The 19,716-nt window shown below is 40.3% G+C and overlaps 3 protein-coding genes across 3 annotated transcripts; all 3 read left to right on the top strand.

Moving 5' to 3' along the window:
- Positions 1–830: 830 nt before the first annotated feature.
- Positions 831–3,602, top strand: LOC114823789 (uncharacterized). Its single transcript, XM_029099215.2, has 3 exons — positions 831–962; positions 1,062–3,130; positions 3,236–3,602. The coding sequence occupies exon 2, from the start codon at positions 1,097–1,099 to the stop codon at positions 1,775–1,777; it is 681 nt and encodes a 226-aa protein (XP_028955048.1). The 5' UTR covers positions 831–962; positions 1,062–1,096; the 3' UTR covers positions 1,778–3,130; positions 3,236–3,602.
- LOC139192034 (uncharacterized) lies at positions 1,787–2,149 on the top strand. The gene has a single exon (XM_070813141.1). The coding sequence runs from the start codon at positions 1,787–1,789 to the stop codon at positions 2,147–2,149; it is 363 nt and encodes a 120-aa protein (XP_070669242.1).
- A 12,104-nt stretch (positions 3,603–15,706) lies between the features above and the next one.
- On the top strand, positions 15,707–17,336 carry LOC139190158 (uncharacterized). The gene is made up of 2 exons (XM_070810026.1): positions 15,707–15,945; positions 16,564–17,336. The coding sequence occupies exons 1-2, from the start codon at positions 15,778–15,780 to the stop codon at positions 17,284–17,286; spliced, it is 891 nt and encodes a 296-aa protein (XP_070666127.1). The 5' UTR covers positions 15,707–15,777; the 3' UTR covers positions 17,287–17,336.
- Positions 17,337–19,716: the final 2,380 nt, after the last annotated feature.

Here is a 19,716-nt window from a genome sequence, read left to right as displayed (position 1 = left end):
TTAGGGATCTGTGAGTTCCAATCCCATTTTTTTTCTATGGTTTATGGAATTGTGTTTTGTAGTGGGTTGTGCATGTGGTTTTGTTTTCAATTGTGGTCCCTATGGTTTTGTTTTCACCTTTTTTTCTATGGTTTCAGGAAAAAATGTGGAATTGTATTCATGGTCCCCATGGTTTTGTTTTCACCTTTTTTCCTCATGGTCATACTAGTGTTTTCACCTTTTTCCCCATGTGCCTCCAGGATTTTATGTTGTTTTCACCTTTCTCCTTGACTTTGCAGGCATGCCCGAATTATTTAGCCTTAAAATTAACCATGGTGGGAAGTGGTCTGAAAGTGCATATACGGGAGGGTTTGAGGCTTGGTTTGATTACTTAGACAAAGATTTCATGTCTTTTTTCGAGATTGATGAAATGGTTAAGGAGTTAAGATATGATGGGTTGATGTTGTATAGGATTCCTGGGATGTCTTATTGGGAGGGATAAAGGCTGATTGAACGGGACCAAGATGTGGCTGAAATGTGCAAGTATGTTCCAGGGGTTAGGGAAATAGAAATTTACCTAGAACATCTGAGTCCGAAGCAAGCTGCCTTGAAACATAAACTTTTGATGAATCTAGATGAGAGTGTCATATTAAAAAAAGGTGTCATTATAGAATATATTGAGGAATCGAGGTTGGTGATTTTGATTACAAAGGGAAGTGGTTCAAAATTGAAGAAGGGTAAAGCAAAAAAAGGTGCAGATGACTTAGAAAAATGGCTATGTCTTTTGAATGACATAGCCTACATTGGTGATGATGAACATGAGGCTAAAGCAACTGAGGGAGGACAATGAAATGGAGATGAGGTTGAAGATGGTCCTCTCAATGCTGATAATAAAGGTGATGAAGATGATGAAGGTGATGAAATTGAAGAAGGTCACGAAGCTGAAGAAGTTAATGAAGGGACCGAAGTAGAAGCTAATGAAGGTAAAATTTTTGAAACATTTATTTTTACAATTTTAATTTCAGTATTCAATTATTTTTGCAAAGTTTAGGTTTTTAACAAATATGCATTGTTTGTGGCAGTAAATGCAGAGGATGACACTACATATATTGAGTTTATGGATAGTAACTACAGTTTGGAAGATGATGATTGTCGTGCAGTAGATGATACGGTTGTAGAAAGTGTCGTTGGAGATGCTGAAAGGGGTGAATGGGTTGGGAACCAACATCCAGAAGAAGTTATTGATGCAAGGGATGTAGAAGACGTTCCCCTTGATGATGAGAGACAAGACTTATATGGCCTGCACAGTGTTGACGATTCAGGTTCAGAATGTGATGAGAAGGTCATCTACCATGAGTTTAATGAAGAAGCTAACAGGGATGATCCAAAGTTTGAAAAGGGATTAAAGTTCAGAGTTGCTGCACAGTTGAGAGAGGCAGTGTGGTTTCACTCCATTAAGCATGATGCACATTCTATTAAGCTAAAAATGAATGAGAAATGGAAGATTAGTGCAATGTGTGAGAAAAATTGTCCATGGAGATTGTATGCTTCTAGGATGTACAATGAATATTCAATGCAAGGGAAAACCTATGTTGGGAAACATGAATGTTTGAGGATTTGGAGGGAAAATCCTAACTGCAAAGTGGCATGGCTTGTGAAAAGGTATGTGGACAAGTTCAGACTCAACCCAAGCATGCCCATCACTACATTTATGGAAACAGTGAAGGAGGAAAGAATGGTTGAGATCCACATCAAGACAACCTACAAAGTGAGAGCACAATGTTTGAAAATCCTTTAGGGGAGTAACATGGATCAGTACACAAAGTTATGGGAATACTGTGATGAGTTTAGAAGGACAAACCGGGGTAGTACAATTCAGATGAAGGTGTTGCCCTATGATGATACTCATGTGATATTTCAGAGGATTTATATTTGTTTGGGGGCTTGCAAAAATGGATTTAATAATGGATGTAGGCAGCTTGTAGGGTGGGATGGTTGTCACTTGAAAGGGGTGTTCAAAGGCCAGTTACTGTCTGTAGTGGGAATGGATGCAAATAACCAAACTTGGGTTATTGCATATACTATAGTGGAGCTCGAGAACAAAGACAGTTGGGTTTGGTTTCTGGAACTGCTAGCTGCTGACTTGGGAATTGTGAACCAGCATGCTTAGACTTTCATTTCTGACAAACAAAAGGGTTTAATACCAGCTTTTGAGAAGGTACTACCTAATTGTAATCATCGGTTATGTGTTAGGTACTTATACACCAACTACAAGGCAGATGAGTTTAAAGGGAAAGAATTAAAAGATGCCTTATAGAATGCTGCCAAGGCAACAACCATCGCAGAAAGAGTATAGTTGAGGTGATTAGGCTGAATGAAGAAGCTTATAAATGGTTGGAGAATAAACCAGCATTGCATTGGAGTAGGTCACACTTTGAGACACACACTCAATGTGACATTCTCTTAAACAACCTCTGTGAGAGCTTCAATTCTTTTATCCTAAGGTCTAGGGACAGGCCTATTATTATCATGCTGGAAACTATATGAGTTTTATTGATGAAGATGATATGGTTGAGAAGAGATGCAATGAGGAAGGATAAATGAGCTATCTGCCCAAAAATTCAGAAGAAGTTTGAGGAGTACAAACTGAAAAGCTCACACACTATAGCTACATGGTATGGAGGAGAAAAATTTGAAGTGGATGAAGGCAGAGGCAATATATTTGTGGTGGATTTGAATGGGTGCACTTGCTCATGCAGAAGATGGAATTTGACAGACTTTCCTTGCATACATAGTTGCTTAGCCATCTATTATGCAAGGAGACAGCCTTCAGAATTTGTTTCCTCTTGGTACAAGAAGGAGAAGTACTTTGAAGCTTACGAAAACTTGATTCAACCTGTCCAAGGCATGAAATTTTGGGAGCCATCTGAAAATAAATGCATTCTTCCTCCAACTTTTAAAAGGCAGTTGGGGAGACCAAAAAAGAAGAGACATAGGGAGGGTGATGAAAATAAATTCAAGTTAAGCAAGAGAGGGCAAAAAAAGTGTGAAGTGTAGTGTTTGCAAGGCCTCGGGACACAACAAGGCCAGATGCCCTACCACTCATCATCCTCCAGCTGTTAGAAAAGGAAGAAAAAGCAAGAAAAATGAGGTATAATTTTGATATTTTTTGTTGAATTTTCATTTCTTAAGTGAATTTGTTATTTGTGAGGTGTAGTATCTGTCAATGCTAATGCTATATAAGTTCATTACTTAGGCCTCAACATCTAAGGCATCATAACCCTCTCAATCATCGCAACTATGCACTCAGGTAGCTCCACAACCTTCATCTCAGCCAACTCAAGCCTCTCAAACCACTTCAGAAAAAGAGGAGGAATGTTCCATGATGCTGCTTTAATGCTTTAGGTAGTTTAAGGGTTCATTTTGTTATAGTCGAATATGCCCGTAGTTTTGTTTTTAATCAACTTTCCGATATATCTTTAGTGTTTTGGACAGAGTTCAATTAGTTGTTAAGGTTGACCCATTAGTGTTTTGGCCAGTTTTTTTTACAGATCTTTAGTATTTTTTTAATAACACCTTGACGCATTAGTTGTAAAAGTTGTGGTCTTTTGATACTTTTGTGTGAATTGAAAGTTGTTGACAATTGAACTTTGTTGGTAGTTTAAATGATGAATTTGCAGATTGAGAATTCAAAGTTTGTTTGGAATTGAATTTGCAGATTTGGAATAGAAAGTTGTGGTTTTTTCCCTGTTTAATTTGATTTTTTTTTTCAAAAAATTTTGGCGGGAAAAAATGTAAGGTACATGGTTGTGGGAAAAAAAATTTGGGTGGGAAGTTTTTTTTTTGGAACCCCTTCTCTAAAAAAAAAAAAATATTCCACATAGACCCACATAGCGCCCAGTCATTGTCCACGTGGGTGCCACGTCACAGTTAACGGGAGACTTATCAGTTTAACTAACGGATGTATGAGACTGTCCCAAAATTTACACTTTAGGTATGACTCTGGGACGAAAAAAACTTGATGTACTAAATGTTGAAAACCACAAAACATAAGGGTAGTAAACAGAGATTTACCCAAGAAGTTAACAACAAACTCTCACAAGCAAGGTTCTAAAAGACACAATACGCTAGTCAGACGGCAGGCTGAGGCCTAAGGCCTAGTGACTAGGCAGGCGCTTAGACGGACTAGGCAGGCGCTTAGGCGGACTAGGCAGATTTAAATAAATCTATTATATTTCGTGTAAATAAGTATCTGTTTATACCTTAAATATATATAATTTCATAATAAACTACAAAATATAATGATATATATATATATATATATATATATATATATATATTACGAAGTATTGAAACATAACATGGAGAACAAGGATATAATGTGTGTTCATTTAAGTATGCAACAAGTCTCTTACAATTTATTGAAAAAAATAAAATGCAAAATGAAAGTTATCTATTTTCTGTTTAAGTGAGTCGCGACCTAGACGGCTGCCTTAGCAGGTCCAGACGCATTTTCTTAATTTTCAAACGCTGCATTAATCGAGACGGTGACCAACTGCCTAACGCCTAGACCGCTAGACGATAATTTTTAGAACAGTGATCATAAGGGAGAATGAACTCTCACGAAGGGAAAGAAGCTTCTAACGTCTTTTTTTAATTAGAATCGACATTTCCCACTTTGTTAATTTAACAACAAACACGATACTCAAATAGCCAGAAGAGAAAAATGGCCAGATATAGTTTCAAAATCTCAAAGTGATGTAAAAGCATTGACACTCGATGACTCTTTTTGTAAAAGGAAATAAATTCCATACAATACTTTCTACCTTTTTTTTTTTTTTTTTTTTTTTTTTTTTGAAAATCCAGAAATAAATTGGGTTCTAAATGAGTAGAACATAAATGTGTTAAATCAAAGAACTCTGAACTTATAGGTTGAAAACATATAGTTTTCCTTTTGGATGATGAAACAGTGAAAAATATAGTTAGAATTGTTTTGTTTAAGCAATCTTCTCGACGAAAAGAGAAATTCTGAGATCCGACAATCGAACTGCTTGTTCGTGGAGAATAAAAAGGAACACACTTTCTTTATCCCAATCCTTGATTTGCCATATTCACTCTGACCTACTTTTGATCCCACTCCTTTATGTTGTACCAAGACCCTCTCCTACTAAATACTTACAATAAAAGAAGGCTTAAATGTCAAAATAGCCTCGTGTGATAGCCATTTGGCCAATTTAGTCTTTGTGTTTTTAATTTGGTCAATTTGGTTCTCATGTTTATCTCAATAAACCAATTAAGAACATTTCATCCAACTCCTCGACCTCCTCCCAACTTCTTGACCTTTTCCCTAATGTTCTCTCATCTCCTAATTTTCTTCAAACACCCCCATTCTTTTCTATGTCACAACCTTAATAAATTTTTGGGTAAATCTCTGTTTATTACCTTCAAGTTTCATGGTTTTCAACATTTGTTACATCAAGTTTTTTTCGTCCCAGAGTCATACCTAAAGTGTAAATTTTTGGACAGTCTCATACATCTGTTAGTCAAACTGTTAAGCACCTATGTGGACAATGACTGAACGCCATGTGTCATTAAAAAATATTAAACTATTAAAATAATTAATTAAAAAAAAGTATTTTTAAAAAAAAAGAAAAAAACCTAGAACTCATTTGTCTTCCCCACCCGACCCCTTCCCTTCTCCCTCCATTCTCCCCACTGCACCTACCTTAACGTCTGCACATCTATCCTTCCCCCTCATCCGACCACCATTCTAACCACATCCCCTCCCTCGTGGATCTACTCCCATCCCCTTCTCTGTCGTCCCCACCCCAATCTCATATCCAATTCTCTTTCATAAATTCCATTCCTAACCCCACAAACATGGAGAAAGGAAGACCCATCCCCACTGTCGTCCGAGCACTTTTCTCCCTTCGCCGGAGACCTTGTCGTCGTGACTTACACTGAGCACACCAAAAGGAAGACTGTGACGACGATGGACGTCATTTATGCGCTCAAGAGGCAAGGTAAGACTTTGCATGGGTTCGGGGGTTAGGTTGTTAGGGTTTCAGATTGGGCATTTTGTAAATTGGTTGGTTGGTGGGCTGGCCGTTAGGTAGATTTAGGAAAGGAAATGCTTCAATTTTTATGTTTTTAGTTTGGATTTGAATGGAAAATCTACCTATTTGCACTGGTGTATGAGTCGCCACGTTTGGTGTGCTCGTCCCGCTCATCCCTCTTCACCTCCCCGACCCACCTTCTCCCTCTGTGACTCCCCTGATCCCTACCATCGTCGTCTTCATCCTCAAATCAAACGAAAGCTGCAACCCTCCCCAAATCAAAACAGAACCCAATTGCAAGACATGAATTAAACCCTAAAAGTCAAATCAAATTCAATCACATAAATAATTAGAAAGTTTAGAAATTGGAGAACTAGAAGTTAGACTTCAATTGGGGTTTTGATGGTTTGGTTGTAGACCATTTGAGAGCTCAGGTTGAAGAAGAAGGGTGGCCCTTTTTTCTGTGATTTGGCGGTGCAGAGAGGAGGGGAGGTGAGGTAGAAGACGCGTGGTTTTTTTTTTTAAATACTTTTTTAATTATTTATTTTAATAGTTTAATTTTTTTTTAATTTTTTAATGACACGTGGCGCCTAGTCATTGTCCACATAGGTGCCACGTCATCAGTTAACAACAGACTTAACAGTTTAACTAACGAATGTATGAGACTATCCCAAAATTTACACTTTAGGTATGACTTTGGGACGAAAAAAACTTGATGTATTAAATGTTGAAAATCACGAAACTTAAGGGTAGTAAACAAAGATTTACCCTAATTTTTTCATATTGAAAGTTTACTTTGTTATATGTGTTAATTCTTATTGATTTGCATTTTTCTGTAAATTTATGTTTAAATAAAAAGAAAGGGTAATATATGGCTCTCTAAATAGTGATCTGTTACTCGATTAACCGTCAAAGGCGAGGTGGTCGAGGTTAATTTTCTTGGGACTATAAGAGCACTTCCAGCCATGTCAATTGGCCGGGGGACAGGCGAGATCAAAAGGCCTGAGGGCCTGTCAACTGGGTCCAGCCACAAGAGGCCCGAGCTCGTGGAGAAGGCCCGAGTAGGGGGCCTGTCAATTTGTGACAGCCCCGGAGCCCGAGCACCAAGCCAAATTTTTATTTTTTTCTGTCAGGCGCGTGCACCCCACTCGCGCGTGGGGGCGCGTCGCCAGACAGCTTTTCAGAAAAACAGGCAGCTTTACAACTTTTCACAGTTACCGTTGGGAAGCCACGTGGCTTCCCACGGTCCATTCGATCTCAACGGCTCCTTCATTTGGACCGTTGGATCTCAAACAACAACAACAACAACAAAGCCTTTTCCCACTAAGTGGGGTCGGCTATATGAATCCTAGAACGCCATTGCGCTCGGTTTTGTGTCATGTCCTCCGTTAGATCCAAGTACTCTAAGCCTTTTCTTAGAGTCTCTTCCAAAGTTTTCCTAGGTCTTCCTTTACCCCTTCGGCCCTGAACCTCTGTCCCGTAGTCACATCTTCGAACCGGAGCGTCAGTCGGCCTTCTTTGCACATGTCCAAATCACCGGAACCGATTTTCTCTCATCTTTCCTTCAATTTCGGCTACTCCTACTTTACCTCGAATATCCTTATTCTCAATCTTATCCTTTCTCGTGTGCCCACACATCCCACGAAGCATCCTCATCTCTGCTACACCCATTTTGTGTACGTGTTGATGTTTCACCGCCCAACATTCTGTGCCATACAACATCGCTGGCCTTATTGCCGTCTTATAAAACTTTCCCTTGAGCTTCAGTAGCCTACGACGGTCACACAACATGCTGGATGCACTCTTACACTTCATCCATCCAGCTCGTATTCTATGGTTGAGATCTCCATCTAATTCTCCGTTCTCTTGTAAGATAGATCCTAGGTAGCGAAAACGGTCGCTTTTTATGATCTTCGCTAAATTGCTCCGGTCATTAGTGTGGATAAGTATATAAATGGATAGAGATAGGAAAGCAAACACAAGATGTACGTGGTTCACCCAGATTGGCTACGTCCACGGAATAGAAGAGTTCTCATTAATTGTGAAGGGTTTACACAAGTACATAGGTTCAAGCTCTCCTTTAGTGAGTACAAGTGAATGATTTAGTACAAATGACATTAGAGTACAAATGACATTAGGAAATATTGTGGGAGAATGATCTCGTAATCACGAAACTTCTAAGTATCGGAGTGTGGTATCATCTTGACTTGCCTTATCTGTCTCATAGGTAGATGTGGCAGCTTCTCTGGAAGTACTCTTCCTCCATCCAGGGGTGGTATCTTTAACTGGTGGAGATGCACAAGGTAATGTATCAATTTCACTTGAAGCTTACTTGTAGTTTCAGGCTTGGTCAAGCGCGATACAAACCATGTAGTAGGAGTCCCCCAAGTCGCCGAGCTAGGGGATTTGCTGAAAGAGGTGACAGACAAGGTAAGCAATCAGAGCTCCGGCTGATTGTTCACCTTCTCCCCATCTTGCAGCAGCATGAAGGATAAAGAGAAGAAAAATGAGAAGATATGATATGGGATACTTTTGCTTTTGAAGAAGTAACTTTCCACAGGCTTATTCTTGAACTGAGCTGGAGGGTTTTCTGGTTTCCTCCAGAGTATAAGGCCGACTGAAGAATTTGAGGGTCAAAACAAGTCCATCAAATCTAGAGTACGTTCGACCCTGCTGATATGAGATACTTTTGCTTTTGACAGAGTAATGGATGGATCGGCACGTGTGCTGTTACGCTTGTCTCCACATGCTTCCTTGTATCCTTCGCACTTGCCCTATCTGTTCCTCAAGCAGATGCGGTATCTTCCCTGGCAACATAAGATGTTGAAGATGAGTACTCGAGAGCAATGCCAGGTAAGTAATCAGGTAAGGGGTTCCAGGCTGTCAGTTCCTGGCTGGGAGCTTGATTTCAAGTGCTGACTGATTGCTCTCTTTCTCCTTGTCTTGCAGGTAAAAACAAGGCCAAAGGAAAAGACAGGGAAAAAGCATGATATGGGATACTCTTGCTTTTAACCCTGATGATATGAGATATTCTTGCTCTAGTATAGCTTGTTTGCAGATGTATTATCGGGGGGAAAGAAAGCTGAATATTTCGAAAGGCTTCGTTGGGAGTGCCCTCTCAGATATGAGGAAGGGTTGAGCATTTTTGCAGGTCTGCCTGTTCGTTGGGGATGGAGGTCGACATATATAAGAGTCTCCCTAACAACAAGTAGTAATGCTATTCCTTTACCCTGCTTGGTCATAGCACGGTAGTGGGAGCTGCCAGCTTCACATGTTTTAACTCTGTCAGAGCACTTTGAAAAAGTGGTATGTGGTATCTGGCTCTCGAGATTCGGAGAACGATGCTTCTTCGATTTTTGAGAAAGTAATCATGGTGGGGGTCTGGCTCTCGAGATTCGGGGAGCAGTGTCTCTTCGATTTTTGAGAAAGTAATCATGTTGGGAGTCTGGCTCTCGAGATTCGGAAGGCGGTGCCTCTTCGATTTTGGAGTAACCAATCTTGTTGGGAGTGTTTTCTCGGATGTGAGTAAAGGTTGGGCATGTTTGCTAGTCTACCTTGCCACGAAGCACGGAGGTTGACACACAGGGACTTTCCAATTATCCAGCAGTGGTACTGTTCCTTTACCCTTGTGGGTAATAATATGGTAGCTAGACCTTCAAAATTTATGTGTCTAAACTTTGTTAGTGCTGTTTCTTTGCTATTCTTTTACCTTTCTTGGTCAGAGCGATGTAGTGGGAGCTGCAAGCTTCACGTGCTCAACTTTGGCAGAGACTTTGACAAAGTTATCTGTGGTACCCATGAGCTATTGTTGCGTGTGGGAAGTGGGTGATTGAACAGTAAGATTCATGTGCTTTCTACTTCACCAGAAGTCTTCGACAGAATGCCCATAATTTCCGCAAAGCTGAGTGTGCGTGTGACAGGTGCTGACAAGGCTAGAAAAGAAGGTGCCTCTTCGATTTCTGAGATCGGCCCTCGTGGTCTCTGAGCAGCCCAGCTTTTGAGAAAGCGAGCGCCTCTTCGATTGATTCGGAGAACGATGCCTCTTCGATTTTTGAGAAAGCAATCATGCTGGGGTCTGGCTCTCGAGATTCGGGGAGCAGTGTCTCTTCGATTTTTGAGAAAGTAATCATGTTGGGAGTCTGGCTCTCGAGATTCGGAGGGCGGTGCCTCTTCGATTTTGGAGCAAGCAATCTTGTTGGGAGTGTTTTCTCGAATGTGAGTAAAGGTTGGGCATGTTTGCTAGTCTATCTTGCCACGAAACACAGAGGTTGACACACAGGGACTTTCCAATTATCCAGCAATGGTACTGTTCCTTTACCCTCTCTTCGATTTTTGAGAAAGTAGTCATGTTGGGAGTCTGGCTCTCGAGATTCGGAGGACGGTGCCTCTTCGATTTTGGAGCAAGCAATCTTATTGGGAGTGTTTTCTCGAATGTGAGTAAAGGTTGGGCCTGTTTGCTAGTCTACCTTGCCACGAGGCACAGAGGTTGACACACAGGGACTTTCCAATTATCCAACAGTGGTACTGTTCCTTTACCCTTGTGGGTAATAATATGGTAGCTAGACCTTCAAAATTTATGGGTCTAAACTTTGTTAGTGCTGTTTCTTTGCTATTCTTTTACCCTTCTTGGTCAGAGCGATGTAGTGGGAGCTGCAAGCTTCACGTGCTCAACTTTGGCAGAGAACTTTGGCAAAGTTATCTGTGGTACCCATGAGCTATTGCTGCGTGTGGGAAGTGGGTGATTGGACAGTAAGATTCATGTGTTTTCTACTTCCCCAGAAGTCTTTCGACAAAATACCCATAATTTCCGCAAAGCTGAGTGTGCGTGTGACAGGTGCTGACAAGGCTGGAAAAGTAGGTGCCTCTTCGATTTCTGAGATCGGCCCTCGTGGTCTCTGAGGAGCCCAGCTTTTGAGGAAGTGAGCGCCTCTTCGATTTTTGAGATCGGCTTTCGTGGTCTTTGAGCAGCCCAACTTTTGAGAAAGCAAACACCTCTTCGATTTATGAGATCAACCCTCGTGGTCTCTAAGCAGCCCAGCTTTTGAGAAAGCAAACGCCTCTTCGATTTCTAAGCAGGCGCCTCTTCGATGTCTGAAGCTCCGTCGAGTGTAGCTTTTTATAGGGGCTGGCATTAAGTTCCAAAGCACACTTGAATCTCCACCAGTAGAAGCTCCATTCTTGCACTTCTAAGATCTTGATTTGTCCGACCTCTTCTCTCTTCAATACCTTTGAAAATGTCTGGCCCCTCCGACCGTCGTTTTGACTTGAACCTTGTTGAAGAGGCAGCCCCGCCTTCTCCAGACAATATATGGCGCCCATCCTTCGTCTCCCATACTGGTCCTCTTACCGTTGGGGATTCCGTGATGAAGAATGATATGACCGCTGCGGTGGTGGCCAGGAACCTTCTCACTCCCAAAGATAACAGACTACTTTCCAAACGGTCTGATGAGTTAGCTGTTAAGGATTCACTGGCTCTCAGTGTTCAGTGTGCAGGTTCTGTGTCTAATATGGCCCAACGCCTATTTGCTCGAACCCGCCAAGTTGAATCATTGGCGGCCGAAGTGATGAGTCTCAAACAGGAGATTAGAGGGCTCAAGCATGAGAATAAACAGTTGCACCGGCTCGCACATGACTATGCTACAAACATGAAGAGGAAGCTTGACCAGATGAAGGAAACTGATGGCCAGGTTTTACTTGATCATCAGAGATTTGTGGGTTTGTTCCAAAGGCATTTATTGCCTTCGTCTTCTGGGGCTGTACCGCGTAATGAAGCTCCAAATGATCAACCTCTGATGCCTCCTCCTTCTAGGGTTCTGTCCAGTACTGAGGCTCTGAACGATCACCCTCCGATGCCTTCTCTTTCTGGGGCTCTACCGACTGCTGAGACTTCTCCTAAGCAACCTTTGTGAAGGCTCCATCTTGTTTATTTATTTTGACTCATGTATATGTACATATTTGTAGCTTATCGGGGATATCAATAAATAAGTTTTCCTTCATTTCAACGTATTGTGTTAAATACACCAAAGCCTTCTTCGCTAAGTTCTTTGAATTTTCTTTTGTTGAAGCTTGTATGTTGAAGCTTTCTGAGTGGAGCATGTAGGTTGGGGTAGTGTTCCCTTAATTTTTCGAGTGAGGAAAACTTCTCGGTTGGAGACTTGGAAAATCCAAGTCACTGAGTGGGATCGGCTATATGAATCTTAGAACGCCATTGTGCTCGGTCCTGTGTCATGTCCTTCGTTAGATCCAAGTACTCTAAGTCTTTTCTTAGAGTCTCTTCCAAAGTTTTCCTAGGTCTTCCTCTACCCCTTCGGCCCTGAACCTCTGTCCCATAGTCGCATCTTCTAATCGGAGGGTCAGTAGGCCTTCTTTGCACATGTCCAAACCACCGTAACCGATTTTCTCTCATCTTTCCTTCAATTTCGGCTACTCCTACTTTACCCCGGATATCCTCATTCCTAATCTTATCCTTTCTCGTGTACCCACACATCCAACGAAGCATCCTCATCTCCGCTACACTCATTTTGTGTACGTGTTGATGCTTCACCGCCCAACATTCTGTGCCATACAGCATCGCCGGCCTTATTGCCGTCCTATAAAATTTTCCCTTGAGCTTCAGTGGCATACGGCGGTCACACAACACGCCAGATACACTCTTCCACTTCATCCATCCAGCTTGTATTCTATGATTGAGATCTCCATCTAATTCTCCGTTCTTTTGCAAGATAGATCCTAGGTAACGAAAACGGTCGCTCTTTGGTATTTCTTGATCTCCGATCCTCACCCCTAACTCGTTTTGGCCTCCATCTGCACTGAACTTGCACTCCATATATTCTGTCTTTGATCGGCTTAGGCGAAGACCTTTAGATTCCAACACTTCTCTCCAAAGGTTAAGCTTTGCATTTACCCCTTCCTGAGTTTCATCTATCAACACTATATCGTCTGCGAAAAGCATACACCAAGGAATATCATCTTGAATATGTCCTGTTAACTCATCCATTACCAACGCAAAAAGGTAAGGACTTAAGGATGAGCCTTGATGTAATCCTACAGTTATGGGAAAGCTTTCGGTTTGTCCTTCATGAGTTCTTACGGCAGTCTTTGCTCCTTCATACATATCCTTTATAGCTTGGATATATGCTACTCGTACTCCTTTCTTCTCTAAGATCCTCCAAAGAATGTCTCTTGGGACCCTATCATACGCTTTTTCCAAATCTATAAAGACCATGTGTAAATCCTTTTTCCCATCTCTATATCTTTCCATCAATCTTCGTAAGAGATAGATTGCCTCCATGGTTGAGCGCCCTGGCATGAACCCGAATTGGTTGTCCGAAACCCGTGTCTCTTGCCTCAATCTATGCTCAATGACTCTCTCCCAGAGCTTCATTGTATGACTCATTAACTTAATACCCCTATAGTTCATGCAATTTTGTACGTCGCCCTTATTCTTGTAGATAGGCACCAAAGTGCTCGTTCGCCACTCATTTGGCATCTTCTTCGTTTTCAAAATCCTATTGAAAAGGTCAGTGAGCCATGTTATACCTGTCTCTCCCAAAACTTTCCACACTTCGATTGGTATATCGTCTGGGCCTATTGCTTTTCTATGCTTCATCTTCTTCAAAGCTACACCCACTTCTTCCTTCCGGATTCGACGATAAAAAGAGTAGTTTCTACACTCTTCTGAGTTACTCAACTCCCCTAAAGAAGCACTCCTTTCATGTCCTTCATTGAAAAGATTATGAAAATAACCTCTCCATCTGTCTTTAACCGCGTTCTCTGTAGCAAGAACATTTCCATCCTCATCCTTGATGCACCTCACTTGGTTTAGGTCCCTTGTCTTCTTTTCCCTTGCTCTAGCTAGTTTATAGATATCCAACTCTCCTTCTTTGGTATCTAGTCATTTATACATATCGTCGTAAGCCGCTAACTTAGCTTCTCTGACCGCTTTCTTCGCCTCTTGCTTCGCTTTTCTATACCTTTCACCATTTTCATCGGTCCTCTCCTTGTATAAGGCTTTACAACATTCCTTCTTAGCCTTCACCTTTGTTTGTACCTCCTCATTCCACCACCAAGATTCCTTTTGGTGTGGGGCAAAGCCCTTGGACTCTCCTAATACCTCTTTTGCTACTTTTCGGATACAACTAGCCATGGAATCCCACATTTGGCTAGCTTCCCCCTCTCTATCCCACACACATTGGGTGATTACCTTCTCTTTGAAAATGGCTTGTTTTTCTTCTTTTAGATTCCACCATCTAGTCCTTGGGCACTTCCAAGTCTTGTTCTTTTGTCTCCCTCTTTTGATATGTACATCCATCACCAACAAGCGATGTTGATTAGCCACGCTCTCTCCTGGTATAACTTTGCAATCCTTACAAGTTATACAATCCCCTTTCCTCATTAGAAGAAAATCTATTTGTGTTTTTGACGACCCACTCTTGTAGGTGATCACATGTTCTTCTCTCTTCTTAAAGAAGGTGTTGGCTAAGAAGAGATCATATGCCATTGCAAAATCCAAGATAGCTTCCCCATCCTCGTTTCTCTCCCCAAAACCATGGCCACCATGAAAACCTCCATAGTTGCCTGTCTCCCTGCCCACGTGTCCATTTAGATCTCCTCCTATAAATAACTTCTCCGTCTGAGCAATTCCTTGCACCAAGTCTCCAAGGTCTTCCCAAAATTTCTCCTTCGAACTCGTATCCAACCCTACTTGAGGTGCGTACGCACTAATCACATTGATAAGTTCTTGTCCTATTACAATCTTGATTGCCATGATTCTATCTCCTACCCTCTTAACATCTACAACATCTTGTGTCAAGGTCTTGTCCACGATGATGCCAACACCGTTTCTCGTTCTATTTGTGCCCGAATACCAAAGTTTAAACCCTGAGTTTTCTAGATCCATTGCCTTACTACCAACCCACTTAGTTTCTTGTAGGCACATAATATTTATCCTTCTCCTCACCATAACTTCCACTACTTCCATAGATTTTCCCGTTAAGGTTCCTATATTCCACGTTCCTAAACGCATTTTGCTCTCTTGAACTCTACCCTTCTGTCCTAGCTTCTTCACCCTCCCCCGTCTAATAGGATCAAAGTACTTCTTTTGTGTGTCCCGTGTAAAGTTGATAGGAGCATATGCTCCCAAACAACTTTGAGTGGAGTCGTTCGAAAAGAAGTTTCTACGGCCCCCTTGCTCATTTAACACTGCATCCGGGTGCCGATGGAGATACAGCGACCCTTGCTCACTTATCACTGTGCTCGGGCCACACAGCGCGCCACTTACGGGTGACGCCCTAGCTTTAGCGCGATTTTGTTCTGGATTCACTTTCATAAGGATTCGACGTGATAGGGTAAGAAAAGTTACCGTTGTGACACGTGGCACAATCTGGAGTGTTGGAATTCAAATTTTTTAAATCCAACGGCAGAGATTAATTATTTGAATAAAAATTAAAAAAAAAATGTAAAAAATCCGAAAAAATTGTAAAAAATCTGAAAAAAAAATTGTTTTTACTTTTCTATAAATACCACTTCTTCTCCATCTACCTTACACCACAATTTCATATTTTCTCAACTACTTTCAATCAAATTCCTATCTTTCTCTCAAAGTTTCAATCCAATTTTTTTCCACAAAATGGCTACTGATGCAGGTTCGAATTGGTCGCTTCTTGAAGATGTTGCGTTGTGCACTAGCTGGGTTGAAGTTACTCATAATTCCCTTACGGGTAATGAGATGCAATTGTGAAAAATGTGGAGTTTAATTCATACCAAATTTGTTGAGCAAATGAGTGGGAAAAGAACCAAAGAATCGATATCCAGTCGTTGGAAAATACTTAGCCATTCCTTTAGTACGTGGAGAGATGCCTTGACACAAGCTAGTAATAATGTTCGAAGTGGGGCAAATTATGCGGATGAGGTAAGAATATATTATAATTATTTGTTTGTATTATTATTTTGTTACCTAATTTGATTATAATTATTTGTTTGTTTCATTTATTTGTTACCTAATTTCATTATTATTATTTGTTTGCAATATTTATTTGTGACCTAATTTCATTATTATTATTTGTTTGTATTATTTATTTGTGACCTAATAATTTCATTATTATTATTTGTTTGTATTATTTATTTGTTACCTAATAATTTCATTATTATTATTTGTTTGTATTATTTATTTGTTACCTAATAATTTCATTATTATTATTTGTTTGTATTATTTATTTGTGACCTAATAATTTCATTATTATTATTTGTTTGTATTATTTATTTGTTACCTAATAATTTCATTATTATTATTTGTTTGTATTATTTATTTGTTACCTAATAATTTCATTATTATTATTTGTTTGTATTATTTATTTGTTACCTAATAATTTCATTATTATTATTTGTTTGTATTATTTATTTGTTACCTAATAATTTCATTATTATTATTTGTTTGTATTATTTATTTGTTACCTAATAATTTCATTATTATTCATTTGTTTGTATTATTTATTTGTTACCTAATAATTTCAATATTATTCATTTGTAGCAACTTCAAGCACAAGCATGGTATGGTGCCAAAATCAAATCAAGAAACAAATCATTCACCCGGTGGGAATGTTCGAATATTGTTAAAGATTGTCCTAAATTCAAAGTTGTGCCTGTTGGTCCAGAAGTATGCATGAACAGCATCCTTTTACACAGCACCTTTGTACACAGCACCCCTCCACACTCTACACCCGATCATGGCTCCCATGTTGATGAAGAAGATGGAGAAGAAGTGCCTGAAACGCCCATTCCTGAACAAGCGTCGGGGTCGACCCGTTATCCAATTAGGCCTCTAGGTAAGAAGGCTTCAAAGAGGAAAGGGAGTGCTTCCAAGAATGATTATGGAAAGTACATGCAAGAACTTGCTCGTCAAGGTGAATTGACGTTGGCGCGGGAATTGGCGAAATATGAGGCTGACAAGGCTAGAGAAGAGGTAAAAGCTGCAGCTATTCAACAAGCATTTCAAGCTGAACAGAGGGAAAGAGAGCTACTTAGGCAAGAAAGGGAGTTGCTTAGAGAAGAAAGAATTGCACAACGAGATCGTGACATTATGAACACGCGTTTAGAAGGGATGTCTCCAAATTCTAAATATTTTTGGCAGTCGGAGAAAGCGGATGTGGTGCAAAGGAGGCGTGCAAGAGAAGCGAGATCAAGACAAGATGGTCCTAGCACAACAAGACAAGATGATCCTAGCACCACAGATTGGTTAAGTGGTGAGGAATAGGGTACTTTTGTAATCGGAGCCCATAGTTTTCCAATCACTTTGGGTTGTAATTTATTATTTATGTTATTTCCATTTTATTGAAGTTAGTACTTTATTTAAAGTGAGAGTACATGTATTTAATTTCGTAATATATTTATCCTAATAATAGAATCTTTAATTCATCAAATTGTTCACGTATAATGAAATTATAAAACACACCAAATAAAACTCACCAATTGGAATTACATAAACACACCAAATAAAACTCACCAATTGGAATTACATAAACACACCAAATAAAAATACATAAACATACCAAATAATTAACACCAAATAAAATTACATAAACATACGAAATAATAAAAAACTCACTACAAAAAACACACCAAATAAAATTACATAAACACACCAAATAAAATTACATAAACATACGAAATAATAAAAAACTCACTACAAAAAACACACCAAATAAAAATACATAAACATACCAAATAATTCACACCAAATAAAATTACATAAACATACGAAATAATAAAAAACTTACTACAAAAAACACACCAAATAAAATTACATAAACACACCAAATACAAACAAACATACTAAATAAACTTAAGTATCTTCAGCTTGTTTTAATGCCCACTGGTGCTCTATCAAGTCAATTTGCCAATCATTGTGCATAGATGACCTTTGAAGTGCAGTATATCGTTGAATGACCCTTTTATTGTAACGTCCATCGATTTCTAATGGCTCGTGTTGCACGGGTTCTTCGGTGGCATCATGCGCACAATATATCCGTGTTCTTGAATTGTTCATCGTGTCTGCCTCTGGCTCATATTCATCAACCGCATCATAATCAAACTCATCTTCCACAATCATGTTGTGAAGAATGACGCACGTCATCATGATGGATCGAAGTGACTCTATATCGAACATTCTGGCAGCACCCCTGACGATCGCCCAACGAGCTTGAAGGATACCAAAACAACGCTCCACATCCTTCATGCACCCTTCTTGACAGCTTGCAAAATGTTTTTCTTTTGCACTTCGCGGGCGTGGCACTGTTTTGACAAAGGTTTCCCACCGTGGGTAAATGTCGTCAGCTAGGTAGTATGCCCCGTCGTACGTACGTCTGTTAACGACGTACGTGAGTTTTGGTGCCTTTCCTTGCAGGACGTCGTTGAACACTGGGGATTGGGCAAGGACGTTCAGATCATTTTGAGCCCCTGGAACCCCGAAAAAGGCGTGCCATATCCATGTATCAAAAGATGCCACTGCCTCCAAAATGATAGATTTTGATCATTTTCTGTTCCCATATGCGCCTTGCCATGCACTTGGACAGTTTTTCCACGTCCAGTGCATACAATCGATGCTTCCTATCATCCCAGGAAAACCTCGCATCTCGCCCTTCTTCAGAAGCCTTTGCAAGTCCACGTGAGTAGGTTTTCGGAGGTACTCTGCGGTGTACAAAGATTCAACTGCTCCGCAAAACCTCATCAGGGCCTCAAGAATGGTTGATTTCCCCATCCTCGGTATCTCATCCACTTGGTCTGCAGATGCTCCATACGCAAGCATCCGCAACGCAGCAGTGATTTTTTGCTCAGGCAGGAGACCCATAACACCACAAGCATCCTTCTTTTGCACAAAGTAAGAATCATGATTGCAAACATCAGTCATGATTCTGTTGAACAAATGTTGTTCCATTCTAAAACGACGTCTGAAGTACGTATCAGGAAATGCACTGTTATGGACAAAGTAATCGTCCAACAGCTCTTCACCCCGTTGTTGCCTGCTTCTATCAAGGTTTCTTGAACGGTTGGGCCTGCATATCTGAGCAACAGTCTGCATGACTCGACGGGAATGTGAGGCTCTGGCCATTCTTGTTTCATCATCTCTCCTTCTACGCTCCTCATCCTCTTCCATCTCATTTTCGGCTATCTGAAGGTTGAACATTCCTTCAGATTGGTTAAACAATTCCTCCTCTTGCTGATCGATTTCCCACATCATCCTTGATGAAGAAGAAGACATTGTAAGGATGGATGGTGATGAAGAAGCAGAAATTATGAATAATGAGATAGAGATGTTGAGAAAATTGGTGTGAGATTTGTGAGGATGGATAGTGGATTATATGGACGATTCAGAAAAGGATCGGATTGTAGATGAGGCCACGTGGCATGCCGTCATTCGTTAAAAATCTAATCGAAATCTATCCTCAAAGATTCTGAAAAGATAATGACACGTGGTACGATCGTATTGGATAAAAATCTTATCGAAATCGATCTCCAATAATTATATTTTCGGATAATGACACGTGGCGCAATTTTGAACGAGTTAAAATCTGATCAAAATCTATCGTCAAAGATTCTCAAAAGATAACGACACGTGGCACGATGACATTGGATAAAAATCTTATCGAAATCGATCTCCAATAATTATCTTTTCGGATAATGACAC

Source organism: Malus domestica, chromosome 02, assembly GCF_042453785.1.
Source record: "Malus domestica chromosome 02, GDT2T_hap1".
NCBI classification, from domain to species: Eukaryota; Viridiplantae; Streptophyta; class Magnoliopsida; order Rosales; family Rosaceae; genus Malus; species Malus domestica.
This window is presented reverse-complemented; position numbering and strand designations above follow the sequence as displayed.